The sequence below is a fragment of the Babylonia areolata genome, chromosome 28 (assembly GCF_041734735.1).
Source record: "Babylonia areolata isolate BAREFJ2019XMU chromosome 28, ASM4173473v1, whole genome shotgun sequence".
In the NCBI taxonomy this organism is placed as follows: domain Eukaryota; kingdom Metazoa; phylum Mollusca; class Gastropoda; order Neogastropoda; family Buccinidae; genus Babylonia; species Babylonia areolata.
Window position 1 is genome coordinate 11,030,961 of NC_134903.1, and position 18,992 is coordinate 11,049,952.

The 18,992-nt window shown below is 43.5% G+C and overlaps 1 protein-coding gene across 3 annotated transcripts in view; it reads left to right on the top strand.

Annotated features, from left to right (window-relative positions):
• The first annotated feature begins 9 nt into the window (after positions 1 to 9).
• Positions 10 to 18,992, top strand: part of LOC143302081 (uncharacterized) — a 32,043-nt gene continuing 13,060 nt past the window's right edge. The window contains exons 1-3 of one of the 3 annotated variants that reach the window (XM_076616593.1): positions 10 to 321; positions 4,745 to 4,840; positions 13,321 to 13,651. In XM_076616593.1, coding sequence (XP_076472708.1) covers positions 4,751 to 4,840; positions 13,321 to 13,651 — 421 coding nt within the window. In that variant the 5' untranslated portion in view covers positions 10 to 321; positions 4,745 to 4,750. Of the gene's footprint in view, positions 322 to 1,933; positions 2,005 to 4,744; positions 4,841 to 13,320; positions 13,652 to 18,992 lie in introns of those variants that run through there. The other 2 variants (XM_076616592.1, XM_076616595.1) reach the window with 2 other exon arrangements.

An 18,992-nucleotide genomic window follows, 5' to 3' on the forward strand; every position in this document is an offset into this window, starting at 1 on the left:
GTGAAAACTTCTATTTTTAAACCTTTTTTTCAGAAATGAAACAACACTGCGAAGTTGAAGGGAACAACACTGCGCAGTTTTGTCGGATTTTTGGTTGCATGTATATAGTTCCCAAGTGGTGTACGGAGAGAAGGCAGGTGAGGGACTATCAGCAAGAAGAGCTTTAACTTTTATTGTTGTTGGTTCCATTTATCAACCTAGTCATAACCCAAGTAGACCTATCTTCCTACCGGAGGGGGTGACAATGAGAAAGAACATGTATACATATTCCCTCCCACCAATGGGCGGGTAGCATTGAGGACACTGTGACCACGACAACGGGTAAGTGAAACAATCTGATTGTTGGCCAACATAGGATGTGCATGTGTGTGTGTGTGTGTGTTAACCGTTGTCGGTGTTGGTGTCAGCCACTTCATTAATCAAGTTATGTCATATCTTTACGTTGTTCAGTTCAGCATGATGTCAGCCATGTTGCTTTTTTCCCCCAAAGGATCGGCGATTACTGAGACTCGAAGACGTGTTCTTTCCTATTTTTAGACAGTGGGCGCTGTGAGTTCTCACGAGACGAGACACACAACCGAAGTAGACATAATTATATGTATATATAAAGAGAAAAAAGAAACGAAAACAAACACATCAATCTGTCAAATATTCCAAATTTTCGGAGCGATCACGCTCCTTCCTCAAGGAGGAAGGTGGCAGAATGGTTAAGACGCTCAGCTGCCAATACAGAGAGTCCGTGAGGGTGTGGGTTCGAATCCCGCTCTCGCCCTTTCTCCTAAGTTTGACTGGAAAATCAAACTGAGCGTCTAGTCTTTCGGATGAGACGATAAACCGAGGTCCCGTGTGCAGCACGCACTTGGCGCACTGAAAAAGAACCCATGGCAACGAGAGTGTTGTCCTCTGGCGAAATTATGTAAAATGAAATCCACTTTCATAGGTACACAAATATGTAAGCATGCACTCAAGGCCTGACTAAGCGCGTTGGGTTATGCTGCTGGTCAGGCATCTGCTCAACAGATGTGGTGTAGCGTGTATGGATTTGTCCGAACGCAGTGACGCCTCCTTGAGAAAGTGAAACTGAAACTGAAACTCCTCAAGGGATAAGTTGTTTACATGTTACCAGGGTCACTCTCACGCAGCTATTACTGCAGACCGCACGCCGCAATCGACGGCCAACTGAAACTGAATGAAAACGAGACCAGTTTGACAATCTTTAGAGGGCCAGGGTAGATGCGTTGGGTGAATTAGATGTGGACCGACGACTGAATTCACTTAACTGGGATCGCTCATGCACCCACAAGTTCCCAGGACTGAGCAGACGTCAGAGACAACCTGCCGCGGATCTGACGGAGTACATCGGAGACTGACAAGAAAAACAGTTGTCATACAGACAACCCCCTCCCATCGATCCCCATACCTCGCCCCCTGAAAACCGCGTTGCCGTATGGCTGCTTTAAACGGACATGCACGTAAAAATACATTGTACCCCACTGACAAATAATAATGCGCCCGCATAGAGCACACCTCGACTGAGTCCAGCGAATGGATCGAATTTCGCATGAAAGGTAGATTTTGAAAGACAATAATTGTATGCTGAATCTAAAAAGATAATTATTTTATGATATTCATATATATATGTAATCAGAAATACGGCACAAATGATTTAATGTCGTGTGAGAAATATTTATATAAATATCATTTAAAAGATACAATTAAAAAATGGTGAGTTGAAAAATCAAAGTAGGAAAGATCTGAGTAAATAGAAAAGGAAAGCGATGGAAGTTTCCGTGTCCAAATTCAATTTTCAAAAATACTCGCATTCATCCTTGAGGTCACCGATCGATGGTGAAATGACAAGCCACTGACTTGCGGGTTTTCCCGGTTGCATGAAAAATCGTACTTGATGAGTGAGCTCCCTTTAGGCTACTGAAGCGCCATTTGTTATTCGCCATTTGAGACTTTACTGCGTGTGGAACTGCGTCGCCGATATTCTGTCAATCAGTGAGTGCTGATTATTTCTTTCTGTTTATGGGTCCATAGTTATGAGTTATTAAGATTCAGCCTATTGTGGCTATGAGCTGTTACTGTTGAATCGGTTTATCTGTATATTTTACTTTTTTTTGGTGACACTATTACTTTGATAATTTGCAACAACTATGGAAGGCACTGTTTCGGAGTCGACGTCAACTCGAGAAGTGGTACACAAGTGTCAGTGGCATTTGTCATCGATTAGTTCATGTTCGTGTTGACTGCTGCTTCCGGGAAGAAGAGTAATTGTTTTAAACATTGTTTCATTATTTCTAGTTTAATGGAGGGAAGAACCGCCGAACTGTCGATGGAAAGCCGTGTTGCTGTGGTGTTCGACATTGAATGGTGTGCCAGCTTTCTTGCTTTTAGCAAGCCTGAACAATCCCCCCCCACCCCCCACCCCCAATCTTAACTTTTGTCGCAGTGTTTTAATTAATCATGGTAATCGTAAGCTGTATGATACGACACTTTACAAAAATACAGTACAAGAACTCCATACATTTGTGTGAGACGAAAGAGATGCTGACGTCATTACTGTCGTTGCGTCATTCCAGCATGTAAGAAAGCTGGGTGAAGGTTGTTAGCCTTTATGAGTCATCTTGATCGTGTTTTCCAGTATTGTTTGGGCCGGGCCCAACCCACAGGCTATCCATGATGATCACAGCACTCGTAAATAACTGTTCTGTCAGTGTTGCAGAGTTGTTGTTCTGAATGTAATGGAGTTTGTGATCACTCACAGATCAGTGGTTGGCATTGAGTCTGTCATTATTATTTTTTATCACTGTTTGTTTCTCAGTGTCAGCAAGGTGATAATTCCACTCAGGTTTTGAAATTTTCATATATGTGTTTTACCATTTATTTATTTATTTTACACTTTTTTCAGTAATAGTATCCAGTAGTAATGCATTAGTAACTAATAGTAGTTTATCCTCTTGGAGTTGTAAGGAATTGAGTTTACATATGTGATGGTAACAAGCAGACTTTAGTTTTCATGATAGGACTGTAGTTATGCTTGTGTTGGTACCAAATGATAGCAGTCGATGTAGGGCCTTTTAATTTTTTTTATTAAATAATAGTAATGATACTAATGTGTCTCTTTCCTCTTCATCAAGGGGTGAGGCTTCGTTACCACTCTTTCATTAGTGGTCAGTGGTTAGAGAATGAGTTTTCTGTTTATTTTTTTCCCCAGTCATGGTAATTACAGGTGGTCTAGAAATCCCGGATGATTTTTGACTCACTTGTGTAAACAAAGTGAGTCTATGTTTTAACCCGGTGTTCGGTTGTCTGTGTGTGTGTCTGTGTGTCCATGGTAAACTTTAACATTGACATTTTCTCTGCAAATACTTTGTCAGTTGACACCAAATTTGGCATAAAAATAGGAAAAAATCAATTCTTTCCAGTCATCTTGTTTAAAACAATATTGCACCTCTGGGATGGGCACAAAAAAATAAAAAATGAAGCCTAATTATATGCAAACTGCATTTACTGTTATATCTATATTTTTTGTATTCTTTAAACTTGGCACTTTGATCTGATATTCTGACCCAACAACAAGAACAGTCATTATTATCATTTTTTGTTCAAACAGGAACTTCTTTTGCTAAGCATGGAAGTTTTATTTATTTTGCAAATGTTTTGGTGCAGATAGTAAAAAAGGGAAATTACTCTGTAATTAATGCTAGGGGACTTAATTTGCTTTAAACTGATCTTTCTCATCTTAAACATTACATTTTGAAATTATACTCAATACATAAAAAGCTTGGATTTTTTAAAAAGTGTATCACAAGTGAGTCTTGAAGGCCTTGCCTCTCTTGTTAGTTGTTGTGGGGATAGTTAGTCTTTTAAAAAGTCAACTTGTCCCCTGAACTTTCTACTTGCTCTCCCTGAGTAGAGAAATTGATATTTTTTCTTGACTGATCTCTTTTTTGACATTAAACAAATTTAAAGGTTCGCAAAGTTCTCTTAGACTAGAGCTGGGGATCTCAAACTTGAACTGACGTATGGCTGACTGCTGTACGCTGAATTTACGTGATAAAATATATTAACGTAATTAAGGCCAAAGTTGATTGAATGCACCAACAGTTTAGTGTGTGTGCATCTGACACTCACATGAGAGATAAAGGGATATGTATGCATGTATATATATATGTATGTGTGTGTAGTGTGTGTGTGTGTGTGTGTGTGTGTGTGTATCCCTATATATAGATATAAAGGGCAGTGTATATATATATATATATATATATATATATACATATTCATATATATAGAGAGAGAGATTGTGAGAGAGTAATAATATATAACAGAACAGAACCCCAGCAAAGTGCTGTCTCACTGAGACCAGGCATATATATATATATATATATATATATATATATATATATTCTCTCAAAATCTCTCTCTATATGCTGGGGTTCTGTTCTGAGAAATACCAGGGTGTGGGATGGGTGTGTGTGGGTGGAGGTGGAGGTGTCTTAACCTTTCAGTAAAAGGGGGAAGAAGGGAGTATGGTCAGTCAGTGCTTCTGAACCATGAGTGAATGTATAACATGCTCAAGTAGCATTCATTTATTCAAAAAAAAAAAAAAAATCTCACTTAATTTACTTGGTAAAAGACATGTTTATTTTACGTTTGTTGTTTAAAAAGAAATGTTTGTTTGATTTATTGATTGAGTTTTGATTGACTGATTGATCTGTGTTTTCCATTTCACTTTCAGATAACCATGGTCACAATCAAAAGAGTTTTCCTGTCTCTGGCTGTTTTGTTGGCAGTCATAATGTCTTCCCTGGTTGGAGGTCATGAGGATGTTCATGTGAGTGTGTACTTTGTTTCTTGGAGAGTGTGTTTGTGTGTGCTGCATGTGTATGGATAGATATGTGTGTTTGTAGTGTGTGTGTGTGTGTGTGTGTGTGTGTGTGTGTGCCACTTTGTTTTGTGTGACTGTGAATCAGTTGTGTGTCTGGACTTTGTGTGTGTGTGTGTGTGTGTGTGTGTGTGTGTGAATTAAATTGTGTGTCTGCACTTTGTTTTGTGTGACTGTGAATCAGTTGTGTGTCTGCACTTTGTGTGTGTGTGTGTGTGTGTGTGTGTGTGTGTGTGTGTGTGTGTGTGAATTAAATTGTGTGTCTGCACTTTGTTTTGTGTGACTGTGAATCAATTGTGTGTCTGCACTTTGTGTGTGTGTGTGTGTGTGTGTGTGTGTGTGTGTGTGTAAATTGATTGTGTCTGTTTCATTGCCCCCAGGGTCCACATGAAATAAACTTCTTGCCTTGCTTTGCCAGAACTTTGTGTGTGTGTGTGTGTGACTGTGTGTGTAAGACAGAGTGAGATTGAGCTGGCACGTCATGTGTGTGCCAGAGCGAGAAATATCGCTCGTACAGTTGCAGACACGAGTTTGTTATTAATGTTGACAACACTTCCTCAAGTTTCTGAGTCCCCCACTAACAACTCTTCCACACTAGACATGCATGAAGTCGTAGTGTTCTGTACTTTAGCCCCTTAACCCTTTGAGCCCTGAGCTCCTGAGCAATTTTAACCCTTCTGCCTGAGCTCCTGAGCCAAAATTTGCAAACACTTGGTGTTAAACCCTTTGAGCCCTGACCACCGCTTTACCGGTCGCAGAGAAGAATGACATAATGCCCGGCCACTGGTTGAGCGTTGCATAAACACTTGAAGCATGCAGTCTCAGCATGGCCCGTCAGGGCAGAAATCAGGGACAAAACGTGCGAGAAAACAACTGTACACAACGCAGCAAGTAATTGATATGCTTGATGATTTATCAGAAGTAGAGTATGACAATGATTACTCTGATAGTGAGGTGGAATTCGAATCGGATGATTTTGCTACAGATAGTGATGTTGAAAATTAATCTGAGCATGCAGAATCATTTGATTAAAGGAGGCGTGTCAAGTTGAGACTCTGCACGTTTCATGGTAGAAGTCGATCTTTTTTATCCAAAGCATATGCACCAAACACAGTGAGGGGGCGCGGCAATGTTGGTACTGCGTTCGCTGGCGTCGGAATGTTACGGTTTTTCTGATTGGCTTTTCAATATAAGTCAACCAATAGCAAAACATGACACAAGTGTTTACGCACCGCTCAACCGGTGGCCAGGCATTATGCCACCCCTCCCCACCACCGGTAAAGCGGTGGTCAGGGCTCAAAGAGTTAAGGCCCGACACTACAGTCAAATAACGACTTTTCTTTTCTCTCTTTTTTTGTCTGCTAGGTGTATTATCACTTGTGGATCACACAAAAAAAGTGTTCTTAGATTTCTGTGAATACCTGTTGCTATAGAAACAAATCAAAATGGCCGCCAAACAATGTATCAAAGAAATCAGGTTTGTGGTCATGTGGTGCATGCAGACACTTTTTGTTATGTGGACTTGACACACAATGACATTATCTTCATTTTCGCGTGAAATTGTGTTGATTCTTCAATTATTGTACTTTTTATGACTTTCTGAAATTTTGGGTATTGCGAAATCCTCAAAATTTACAATGGGCAAAAAGATTGGAACTGCTATGAATTAAAACCCAGAGAATATTTTCATACATACTCATGACAAAACTTCAATAACATGTCATAAAACAATCATGCAAAGTCTCATGGTTGTAGGTTTACTCATCATTGAGCAAGACCAAGGTATGTTGTCAAGGCCAGAAACTTGACGACTTGCATCGAAATTGAACAAAAAATGATTAACTCACTCGATACTGGGCTTTTTGTAATCACATGTTCCTGTCGATACTGGGCGTTTGTATAGGTTTTTTTAAAAAATCACCAAAAAGTAATGACAAAACACAATGACTTGAAATTTTGAGACATGTTTATTGCTAAATGGAATAAGCATGGTGCTAAGTTTCATAGCCCTTACTTTCATGGTTCATTTTTTGTACCTGGAGTGATAAAACATAGTTTTTTTACAACAAAATTGAGGGTGGCTCCAAATGCATAGAAAGAAAATTTTCAGCATTGTTGAAAGAAGGGTTATTTTCCACATAAATCACATTGAGAAACCCTGTAGAATGTTAAAAAAAATGGCTATTTGAGAGTTTCTGCATCATACAAATAAGCAAAAATAAATAACATGCAAGTGGCCAATTGGTAATTTGTCATACGGCATTCTTTAGTACACAAGGCATCAGTATGGTTTGAAAACAATTCATAAAAAAAATAATAAAAGACACATGGTTTTGAAATTTGGAGACATTATTACAGATAAAGTGAATAAGAAGAGCACGAACTTTCAAAGCTCTTACTGTTATGGTTCACCTTTTGTAGCCAGAGATAAATAGGATTACCTTTTTTACGATAACAAAATTGAGGGTGGTTGCACATCACAGTGATGAAATTCACAGCATTGTTGAAAAAAGGTTTATTTTCCACATAAACTGCATTGTCAAACCCTGCAGAGTGTAAAAAAAAAAAGGCTGTTTGAGAGTTTCTGCATCATACAAATGAGGTAAAATAAATATCATAAAAGTTGCTAATTGGTAATTTGTCATGTGGCATTCTTCAAAACAGTAGGTATAAGTATGGTCTGAAAAAAAAAAGAAAAAAGAAAAAGAAATGTTACACAGTCTTGAAATTTGGAGACATGATTATTGATATAGTGAATAAGCACAGTAAGCAGCTCTTCAGTCTATGGTACTCTGTCTGTAGTTGGATGGAGTTGGGGTATCCTTTACGATGATCTTTCTTGTCTAGGTAATCCACACTGTTTTTCACACACATCACACTGGTAATCATTTGAAAGTTTCTGTACTGTAAGAATACACTAACACTAATCATAGGGCCAAAAACCTCACTATTTGATATCCAAAACAGCCGCAGTCTACACATGGAAAAAAAAGCAAAAAAAAAAAAAAAAAAAAAAAAAGCACATAAATCTCTTCTAATAATTTGCATAATCTGCAATGGTGTGATACACTTGAAAACAAGTGATGTCTCTTCCCTGGCACAGCTTATCACACAAAGTTACACCACATTTGGCGCACCAGTTTGGGCTTTCCCGAAATTTCACCTCAGGATAGCATTTGCACTGTGCAGTAGAGACATGGCATTTCCTGAAGTTCTTCTTTCCACTGGGTCGTGGAGGAAGAACGGTGGAAAAGTGTCCACCTTGAAGGCGAGCCTGTGGGGTGGGCACAAGTCCTGGAGGATGGAGCTGGGCCGCAGGCTGGGCGATGGGCTGGGCGATGACCTGGGCAGCAGCCTAGGCAGTGGCCTGGGCAATGGCTTGGTCAGCAGCAACACCAGCTTGATACCTGGCATTGAGTTCATTGCCAATTATGACAATGAACTTTTTCAGGGACAGCCTAGATCCTCCTTGACTCCTCTGGTACTTGTCATGGAGGATGGATGCCTGGATAAGTGAGAGAGTGAAGAGGTGAAAAAATAATTTTTTCCACCACTTCATTTTCTTCCGGTTGAGTGGCATGTAGGCCATGAGCTGGTCACTGCGGTCAACTCCAGCCATGTTGACAATGTAGTCTTGGACAGCTTTTGGCTTCAGTTTCCTGCCTGTCCTTGTGGTGACCTCCATCTCAGCTGGGTCCATCTTGGTGGTGATCAGGTGCACTGCCTTCTTGTCCATCCACTTCAGGACACCTACTGCACCTATAACACATGTACACAGAGAATTAGGGAAACAGTTGCAGTGGAAAAGAAAACACACACACACCACTACCACCACCACAACCACTAATGCACACTTACTCAAACACACACACACATACACACACACACACACGTGTGTGTGCGCGCCCACACACACACACAGTCATGTGCACACACACACACACACACACACACACACATAAATGCACACACACACACACACAGAACACACATAAATGCACATACACACACACATCCACAAACTCAACAATGCCTGTGTACCTTTACACACACCACAGATGTGTAAACAGTATTTGTATATATGTGATGTAGATGAAGTACAAATGAACATATCATATTCATAATATCAGTTGTAACACAACCATATGTGGAAAAAAGTATATCCTGGAGAATGTATGATTTATAAATTATTGCGTGAACATATTATCATAGGGAAACAAACTCATGATAAATAAAATGACTACATACCTTGGCGTAAAGCGTATACATGACCGTGTGGTGGGGCCGTAGAAACCAGCTGTCTGGGCATACCCTTCCTGTTCGGCCGCACAGTCCCAACACAGTGAGTGTCTTGCATCACCAGCTTCTCTGCCAGCTCAGGGCAGCAGTAATAATTATCTACGTAGACTGTCCGGCCTTTATTCAGGAGGGGCTCTGCTATTCTCATTACCACATCAACCGGTTTGTTGCTGATGTTGGGGACGTTTCCAAAAATTTCAAAGTCAAACACATAAGCTGATGATGACTCACACAGCTCATATAGTTTGATCCCCCACTTGACAGGCTTGTCCTTCATGTACACCCTGAAGCTCAGCTTCCCCCTCCATGGGCACATTGCCTCATCAAGGCAGATGTTTTCCTCTGGGATGTAGAGGGCCTTGAATCTGTCTCGCAGATGGGTGTAGACAGGCTGGATTTTGTGGAGAGGATTGTGGTTTTCTTCTCCCCGAGGAATATAATCTTCATTGTTTGAGACATGAAGCATGGCCAGAAGTAGACTGAATCTATCCCTGGACATGATGTTGGCAGCAAAAGGTGTTACCTGGATAGGATTGGTTGACCAGTAGTCAGCCACTTGTGGTTTATGGGCGAGACCCATGTGTATGAGTATCGCCAAGAAACCAGTCATTTCGTTCACTGTGGTGTTCTTCCACTTCCGAAAGAGACTGTGGGGTGGCAGAACACCTTTCTGTTGAAGGGACTGAGTGGCATACCGGTTCGTTTCTTCAACGATATGCGTCATGATCGCGTTGTCGAATATCGCGTCGTAAAAGTTTATGGGGGCGTGGCCAGTCATCCCTTGTAATTGCAGTCCGTGCAGTTCTTGGTCCGTGTATGGTGGTATGGCAGGGAAAAAACTAAAATCCTCATGCCACTCTTTGCTCATAAACTTCAGAAAAGTGTCCATGCTCTGGTCAGCCAGTAGGCCGTGTGCGCCTGCCTCTCTTTCACTGTCACTGCCCGCATCGCTTGCCACGACTCTCTGCTCTTCCACTTCAGGTTCGATGTCCGACAAACTTTCATGTTCACTCTCCTCGGATGCTAAAAAATCACTCTCCTCGTCTTCTTCACCATATTCGACATCTGATCCTTCAGTTTGGACCAGTTCCACGGCTTCTCTTAGGGTGTAAACACGCTTTCCTTGTCTGCTCTGTGTGCCACTCGTGCTGGGTTGTGACGCCATTGTTGTTTGTCTGAACACAAAGGGCCTGGGTGACGATAAAAATAGCTGGCTGTAACATGGATAGCTGTGTCTGTGACACCCGGGTCATGACGTCACTTGTGGAAATTTTTGAAGGTCGGAACGGCAATACTCGTTGTTCGTATAAAACCGGTTGGAAACGGACAACGGAAATACCCGCTATTAGTATCGAGTGAGTTAATAAACACTTTCGTGATTCAGCAAGCAATCTTTATTGGCAATTTTTTCATTGTTAAAGACGTCTTTACAGTGGAAAAACTTATGCATATGATAGAAGAGATGTTCAAGAATCAAAATCCATCAAAAACCCAAATCATGAAAAATCATCATTTCGGTCTCTTTTGCACTGCCGTGGCCCCCCCCCCCCCCCCCCCCTTAGCTGTTGGATCTGAGATGAGTGTGGCATGAGTGTGAAAGACAGTTTCAACTTCAGTACTAAGTACTTTTTAATTATTTACTTATCAGTGGTGTCACAACTCATGACATTCTCATTCTTCATCCTTGATTAAACATTTCAAGGGGTTTTCCATAATGTGCTACAGTAGTGTTTTACAGTGTTTTGTGTGACGCAGTTGTTGTGTGACGTTTTTGTTTTGGGTGTGTGAGGTGTTTTTGGAGAATGATAAAGGACCATCTGAACTGAATTCGGGTGAGCTGTGGCTGGAATGACAGGCAGTGGTGCTGCAGAATGTTTTGTTTATTGTGTTCTTTGTTGTTTTTTCCCCCCTAAAAATCCAAGTTATCTTCCCCTGATTGGGAGTCATCTCATCCTGTCAAAAATGATGTTATGATCATTATATTCTCCATTTATTTTCCTTCAAGAAAACATATACTTTTATATGCTTTTGACCATAGATTCAATTTTTGCGACTTTTCTTTTCAAGGTTAGTGATTATTTTGCAAAAAATCACAAATAGTTTCGGAAGTAAAGGGTTAAGACATATTTGGGTTAAGTGCCTCCTGAAAACCCATGCTGTAAACTTCTCAGCATTCCTTCTTCTTGTTCCGTGTTCGTGGGCTGAAACTTCCATGTTGACTTGTTTGTGTGTACAAATGGGCATTTATCTGTATAGTGGAGTGATGGCCTTGAGGTAACGCGTCTGCCTAGGAAGCGAAAGAATCTGAGCGCGCTGGTTCGAATCACGGCTCAGCCGCCGATATTTTCTCCCCCTCCACTAGACCTTGAGTGGTGGTCTGGACGCTAGTCATTCGGATGAGACGATAAACCGAGGTCCCGTGTGCAGCATGCACTTAGCGCACGTAAAAGAACCCACGGCAACAAAAAGGGTTGTTCCTGGCAAAATTCTGTAGAAAAATCCACTTCGATAGGAAAAACAAATAAAACTGCACGCAGGGAAAAATACAAAAAAATTGGGTGGCGCTGTAATGTAGCGACGCGCTCTCCCTGGGGAGAGCAGCCCAAATTTCACACAGAGAAATCTGTTGTGATAAAAAGAAATACAAATACAAATACAAAATCATCGTCTTTGCCCCGCCATAGAGGCAGCCATATTCAGTTTTTAGGGGGTGTGTATGCTTGGAATGTTTGTGTTTCCATAACGCACTGAATGCTGACATGATCAGTATCAGTATCAGTAGCATAAGAAGGCGTCACTGCATTCGGTCAAATCCATATATGCTACACCACATCTGCCAAGCAGATGCCTGACCAGCAGCGTAACCCAACGCGCTTAGTCAAGCCTTGAGATAAAAAAAAAACCCCAAAACCAAAAAAAAACAAACAAACACCCCCCCCCCCCCCCCCCAAAAAAAAAAAAACAAAAAAAAAAGCCCTAGGATCTTTAACGTGCATATGATGTTCTGCAATGTGTATATGTTTGAGGTTCAGGCACTCGCAGGTCTTGACATCTTTTGACATGGGAGATTGGAAAAATCTCCACCCTCTACCCAACAAGTGCGACCTGAAACCAGGCATTTTGGAGGGTGTGCAGACCCACGTTTGTAGGATTTTCTTTGGGACTTCCCGATAATTTTTAGCAAGAACCATGTGCACATGTGCGCCTCCATTTCCTTTATTTCCAGGTCAGTGAAAGGCTAAAATTTTGTCTTGAAAATCGCTGTATTGACGAAAGGATTTGAACATTTTCAATGACTATTTTTGCAAGTTTACAAGGTGTATTTGGTTTTACGATTACACCTATTACTTGCTTTAGTCTATGTTTACTTTGAGTGTTTCTTGCTATATATCTGCCATTACATATTTGAACTGATCCATTTATAAACTCTGCGAAAAGTTGCCTGAACAAAAGCAGTGCAAACTCAGAGGAAACAGTTACAGTGGTGGGCTGCCCCATGTCATCATATCACTGACGGGCGCAATAGCCGAGTGGTTAAAGCGTTGGACTGTCAATCTGAGGGTCCTGGGTTCGAATCACGGTGACGGCGCCTGGTGGGTGAAGGGTGGAGATTTTTACGATTTCCCAGGTCAACATATGTGCAGACCTGCTAGTGCCTGAACCCCCTTCATGTGTATATGCAAGCAGTAGATCAAATATGCACGTTAAAGATCCTGTAATCCATGTCAGAATTCGGTGGGTTATGGAAACAATAACATATCCAGCATGCACACCCCCGAAAACGGAGTATGGCTGCATACATGGCGGGGTAAAAACCGTCATACACGTAAAAGCCCACTCGTGTATATACGAGTGAACATGGGAGTTGCAGCCCACAAACGAAGAAGAAGAAGAAGAAGAATCATATGACTTACTTCTCGCACTGCGAGCGACAGAAAGTCCGCCATGAAAGCGGGCTGCACACCTTCCCTATTATTGGGGGAAACTCAGTCAAGAATCCAGTGCTCTATTTGGCCACCACACCTGTCTTCAACATTAACTTCAACATCTGTCAGTCACTCCCACACCATGTCGTTGTAGGGAATTTAGACATTTGTTCTTCAAGTGTTGTTGTTGTCATTTTCATGCAGAATTACGAGGCGAATGGGGTCGTCTGCCACAAGTGTCCGCCAGGCACGTATGTGGATAAACATTGTGTCAAGGACTTCACCAACTCCACTTGCATCTCCTGCCAAAATCATACTTATATGAACACGTTCAATGACAAGAAGGGCTGCCAGTCGTGTAAATCGAGCTGCCCCAAGAACGGAGAGGAGGTGCAGGCGTGCACCGCTACCACCAACCGCCAGTGTCGGTGCGACATTGGCTTTCATCAGTTTCCGATTGACGCAGTCGACGATCACTATGAGTGTGAGCCACACTCTTCCTGTGATAAACCGGGTCAAGGGGTGAAGCACTATGGTAAGTGTGTGTGGATGGTTAAATAAGAAAAAAAGAAAAAAGAGTTTGATTTGAGGAAAAAAACAACAACAACAGGAGCACGTTAAAAAAAAAAAAAATGTTGAACTTGTCTGTTGTATCATTTTCTGATCTTGATAATGTGTGTGTGTGTGCATATGTGTGTGCACATGTGTGTGTGCGTATGTCTGTTGTTGGTGTTCATCTGTCTTGGGAGACAATCGAACTCTGTGCCTGGTTCAGTCAAGTTGTTGAGTTGCAGCGCCTGCTGTGGCTGTACAGTCCGATTCTGGATAGGCAGGCTCTGTTGCAGTTGTCGCAGGTGAAAATCGCATCCAGTGGCTCAGAGGGTACGGATTCTGCCCTCTGTTGTCTGTGTTCTCTTCCCTCTTCCCAGTGCTGTTCTCTCTTCTCCTTGCTCCTCTGGACACATGCCTTCACGGTCTTTCTCCAGCTGTTGCGGTCTTCAGCCACCACCTCCCAACCTGCTGGGTCCATGTCGCCTGCCCTCATGTCTCATTTGCACTTTGCAGACGTCCCTGTAGCGCAGGACAGGTCATCCTGCAGGTCTGGAACCAGTGGCAAGCTCACCATAAAGGATGTCCTTGGGGATATGCCCGTCAACCATTCGTCTGACGTGGCCGAGCCATCACAGACAGTGCCAGGTCAGAAGTGCAAACATGCTGGAGATTCCTGCCTGGTCAAGGACTTTCTTATTTGGTACACGGTCTTGCCACATGATACCCAGAATTCTCCTGAGATTGAGCAGGTAAAATGTGTTGAGTCTGCGTTCTTGGCGAGAGTAGAGGGTACATGTCTCACTGCCATAGAGCAGAGTGCTAAGCACACAGGCTTGGTACACCTGCATCTTGATGTTGATGGTCAGCATGGGATTGTCCCAGACCCTCTTTGCCAGGCGGGCCATGGCTGTAGCTGCTTAATCAATCCGCTTGTTGAGTTCGGCGCCCAGGGAGAGGCTGCTGGAGATGGTGGAGCCCAGGTATGTGAAGTCCTCCACGACCTCGAGTGTGGTCACCAGTGGATATGCTTGGGGTGCTGCTCACGTCCTGGCCTATGACGTTAGTCTTCTTCAGGCAAATAGTCAAGCCAAACTCTCTGCATGCTTGGGCAAAGTGATTGATGAGTTGCTGGATGCCTCCTCAGAGTGTTGTCAGAGCTGCGTCGTCTGCGAAAAGCATCTCACGTATGAGAACCTGTCGCACTTTGGTTTTAGTGTGAAGGCGGGCCAGGTTGAAGAGACTGCCATCACATCTGGTGTGAAGATACACTCCGCCCTCCGACTGGCTGAAGGCATAGGACAGCAGCAGTGAGAAGAAGACGCCAAAGAGTGTTGGGGCCAGCACACAGCCTTGTTTCACCTCGCTTGATAAGGAATGGATCAGAGGAAGATCCATCATGCTGAACGGTGCCATGCATGTCTTCATGAAAAGATGTGATCATCCTCAGGAGCTTGGGGGGGGGGGGGGGACATCCAATCTTCTGTAGCAGTGTGAAGAGGCCTTTTCTGCTGACCAGGTCAAAAGCCTTGGTCAGGTCGATGAATGCGACATATAGTGGCCATCTCTGCTCTTAGCATTTCTCCTGCAGCTGTCACAAGGAGAAGACCATGTCGATTGTTGATCTTCCAGCTCTGAATCCGCACTGTGCCTCAGGGTATATACATTCAGCAAGTGGCTGCAGTCTGCTCAGGACTACACGGGCAAAGGCTTTCCCAGTGATACTGAGGAAGGAGATTCTGCAGTAGTTGTTGCTGTTGCAGTCACTGCGATCACCCTTGTTCTTGTGAAGGGTGATGATGTTGGCGTCACGCATCTCCTGGGGCACAGTCCCTTCTCTTCAGTACTGCAGTAGCAGGTACAGGTGGTGGAGTAGCACAGACCTTTTTCCAGCTTTGATGACTTCAGCTGGGATGCCATCTTTTCCTGGAGCTTTGCCACAGGGGAGAGAGTCGATGGCCTTGCTGAGTTCCTCTTCAGGGGGCGGGATGTTGATTTTTTCCCTGACAGGGATGTTGGGGATGCTTTCCACTGCTGTGTCTGTGACAGTGTTCTCCTGTTATTGTTCCGCCCATCTCTCTACCTACCTCCGGTCTATTATAAAAATGGTGCCGGAACCTGACTACAGTGGTGCAATCTTGTTTACGCATAGGCCAAAGGCTTTTTTCATGCCGTTGTACATGCCATGGGTGTTGACGCAGTTGGTAGAAAGTTGGATGTTCTGACACGAGGTTCAGCCAGTAATGGTTGGCGCAGCATCTGGCGATCCGTTTAGTGTCATTTCTGGCCTTCTTGAGCGTGGCGTGTGTTTTCTTAGAAGGCTCTCCTTTGTGGTTGATGAATGCCACTCTTTTGGCCTCTATTGCTGGTTCCAGAACAGCAGTGCTGGCTTCAAACCAATCTGGATTCTGCCTCTCTCTTTTGCTGAAGGTATTCGTGCAGAGTTGTAGATGGCATCACAGTTGTGATTCCATCTCCTTTCAGCACTGCCGGCAGGGCAGTCTTTGAGGACATCCTTGATGGAGTTGGCGAAGCGGTTGCACAGGTCTAGGATTGCTGTTCTGGCAGTGTTGATGCGAGGCTGACCCTTCTGCTTTGAGTGGTGGATCCGTTTGGGTTTGAAGCGCACTTTGCAGCCAATCAAGGAGTGGTCGGTGTCGCAGTCAGCGCTGTGAAAACTATGTGTGATGAGTACGCAGTTCAGCGAGGGCATTCAAGTGATGATGAGGTCCAGCTGGTGCTAGTGGCGGGATCTGGGGTGTCGCCAGGAAGTTCAGTGGTGTGGCTTGGTGGGGAAGAACATGTTTGTTATGCAGAGGTTGTGGTAGGAGCAAAACTGTAGGAGCCTCTGCCCGTTCTCATTCACTGATTCAGTTTGCCAATACCAAAGTGGCCAATGCAGCTGGGCCAGGAATTGTGGTCAGAACCCACTCGGGCATTGAAGTCACCAAGAAAGTACAGCTGTTCTGTGGCAGGGATGTCTCGGATGGTGGTATCAAGCTCCTCATAGAACTGGTCCTTAGTCTCTGTAGAAGAGCAGAGTGTGGGAGCGTAGACGCTCAGGAGGTTCACTGGGCCAGAGGAGGTTGACAGGTGGAGGACAAGGATTCGGGTTGTGCCACTGTGTGGCGGTTCCACAGAGGATAGTAGGGAGTTCCTCACGGCGAATCCAACGCCATGCAGTCTTGGCTCTTAGTTCCTTGCCATGCCAGAAGAACGAGTAGTTATGTTCCCTGAGGCTGCTGCTTAAGGGAAGTCTTGTTTCCTGTAAAAGCGGCAGTGTCAATGTTGAGCCTTGTGAGCTCACGGTCGATGATGGCTGTTTTCCTGGAATCATTGACATGTTGTAAGTCATTTGAGAGGCCGGGACACATTGTCCTGACATTCCAGCTTGCTAAACGCAAGATGGGTAGTTTTTTGGTTCTGTTTTTATTTTTGCCTGGTGCAGGGTTTCAGTCTACTTGTTAGTCTTTTCCCTAACTCCAAGCACCCATTGAAGCAGGTAGACTGTGGCAGGTCAGCACCCTATTACTGGGGGCTGCCCAGCTTGGAGTGGGTGGTAGCTGACCAGAATATTTCGATGACGAGTTATCTCGTCATGCAGGCAGCGAAGCATACATGCTTGCCATGACGAGTTATCTCGTCATGCAGGCAGCCTAGGGGTTAAGGGTTCCAACTCTGGGTTTTTCCTCAGGGTTTACTTCCGAAGCCTTTTCTGTGACTGGGTATGCCGCAAGGCAGCAGAGGTTTGGAATCAGGGTTTTCCTTCCCCTAGATGGACTGCCTTCCCAGGCTGACGGGCTCCATCTGCCCAAAGTATTTGGTTTTGAGGCGCCAGAGACCTGCCTTTCGCCCCTTCTTCTGTCAGTAAAAGCAGTTCTGCCGGGATTAGAGGCTAAGCGACACGAGCAGGCCAGGAGTTGGGTTTGGTTGTCAGAGGCTGTTTGAGACGCACACCTTATGGGAGCACTTTATAGGTGGTGGGAGCTTATCCCCGCTACCACCCCCGGCTATGACAATCCTCATATTGGAACCTTTGCATATGTGTGCATGATGATATAAATGTATGGGTGTGGATGCATGTGTGTGTGTGTATTTGTATAGGTATGAATGTGTGGGTGTATATGTGTGAGCGTACTTGTGTTTGTGTGAAGGTATGTGTATGTATGCGCGCACATGAGCGAGTCCATTGTAAGCTTTAAGGATGGCCTTTTCTTGGTGTGTGAAGCAGTCTTGGGAGGATGGTATCTCCTTTTGATTGCATACGGCAAGCAGGGTCAAAGATCAAGGTCATTATTTGGCAAACCAGAAAAAAGTTCAGTGAAGGTCACGCTATATTTCCAGTTTTGATTAAAATTTGTGTTTTGATTGGACAAGGTGGGAGCATGTTCCCTATGAAAATTCATGATTGAGTGTCAGAGGTCAAGGTCACAGTATGGCAAGGCACATGAAAATTATAAATACTGGAAAAGGGTTGTTGTTGATGAAATACAGAAAATGGTGAGGTCGTGCATATTTATTGGTTTTGAGTATCATTCTGTCTGTTTCAGTGCTTTGAGAGTGTTTTGAGAGTATCTTTCCATCTGTGTCAGTGGTTTGTAGAGTATTATGGACAGTATCTTTCCATCAGTGTCAGTGGCTTGGATAGTAATTAGTATTTTTCAGAATATATTTGTGTTAGTGGTTCGGAGAGTATCTTTCCATCAGTATCAGCGGTTTGGATGTTATTTTTGAGAGTATATTTGTGTTAGTGGTTTGGAGAGTATTTTGGAGAGTATCTTTCCATCTTCTGTCAGTTGTTTGGAGAGTATTTTGGAGCACTTCCATCTGTGTCCGTGGCTTTGGAGAGTATTTTGGAGAGCATTTTGCTTTCTGTGTCTGTGTCAGAAGTGAGGAGAGTTTCTTCCCATTTGTGCATAGACACCGAGTAATTTTCTGTCTTGTGTCATTGGTTTGGAGAGTACGTTAATTCATCATACCCTCCTCCTTGCCCTTAATTCTCTCTGCCCCACAGCTACACGCCTGCTACGACTCTCCTGTACCAGCACTACATGAGACCACTGCTGTAAAGAGTAATGTGGTTCACTAAAATTGTGGGAGAAATGTTGTCAGTGTTTGGTTGCTATGGAATCAAGAACATACAAAGCATGCACTCCCCCCAAAACGGAGTGTGGCTGCCTACATGGTGGGGTAAAAAAACAAGCCCAGTTGTGTCCCTATGAGTGAACGTGGGACTTGCAGCCCATGAACGAAGAAGAAGAAGAAGAAGAATTGTTGATTGAGTCGATCGAACAAAGCTTTGTTTTCATGCCTTTGGAATTTGTAAA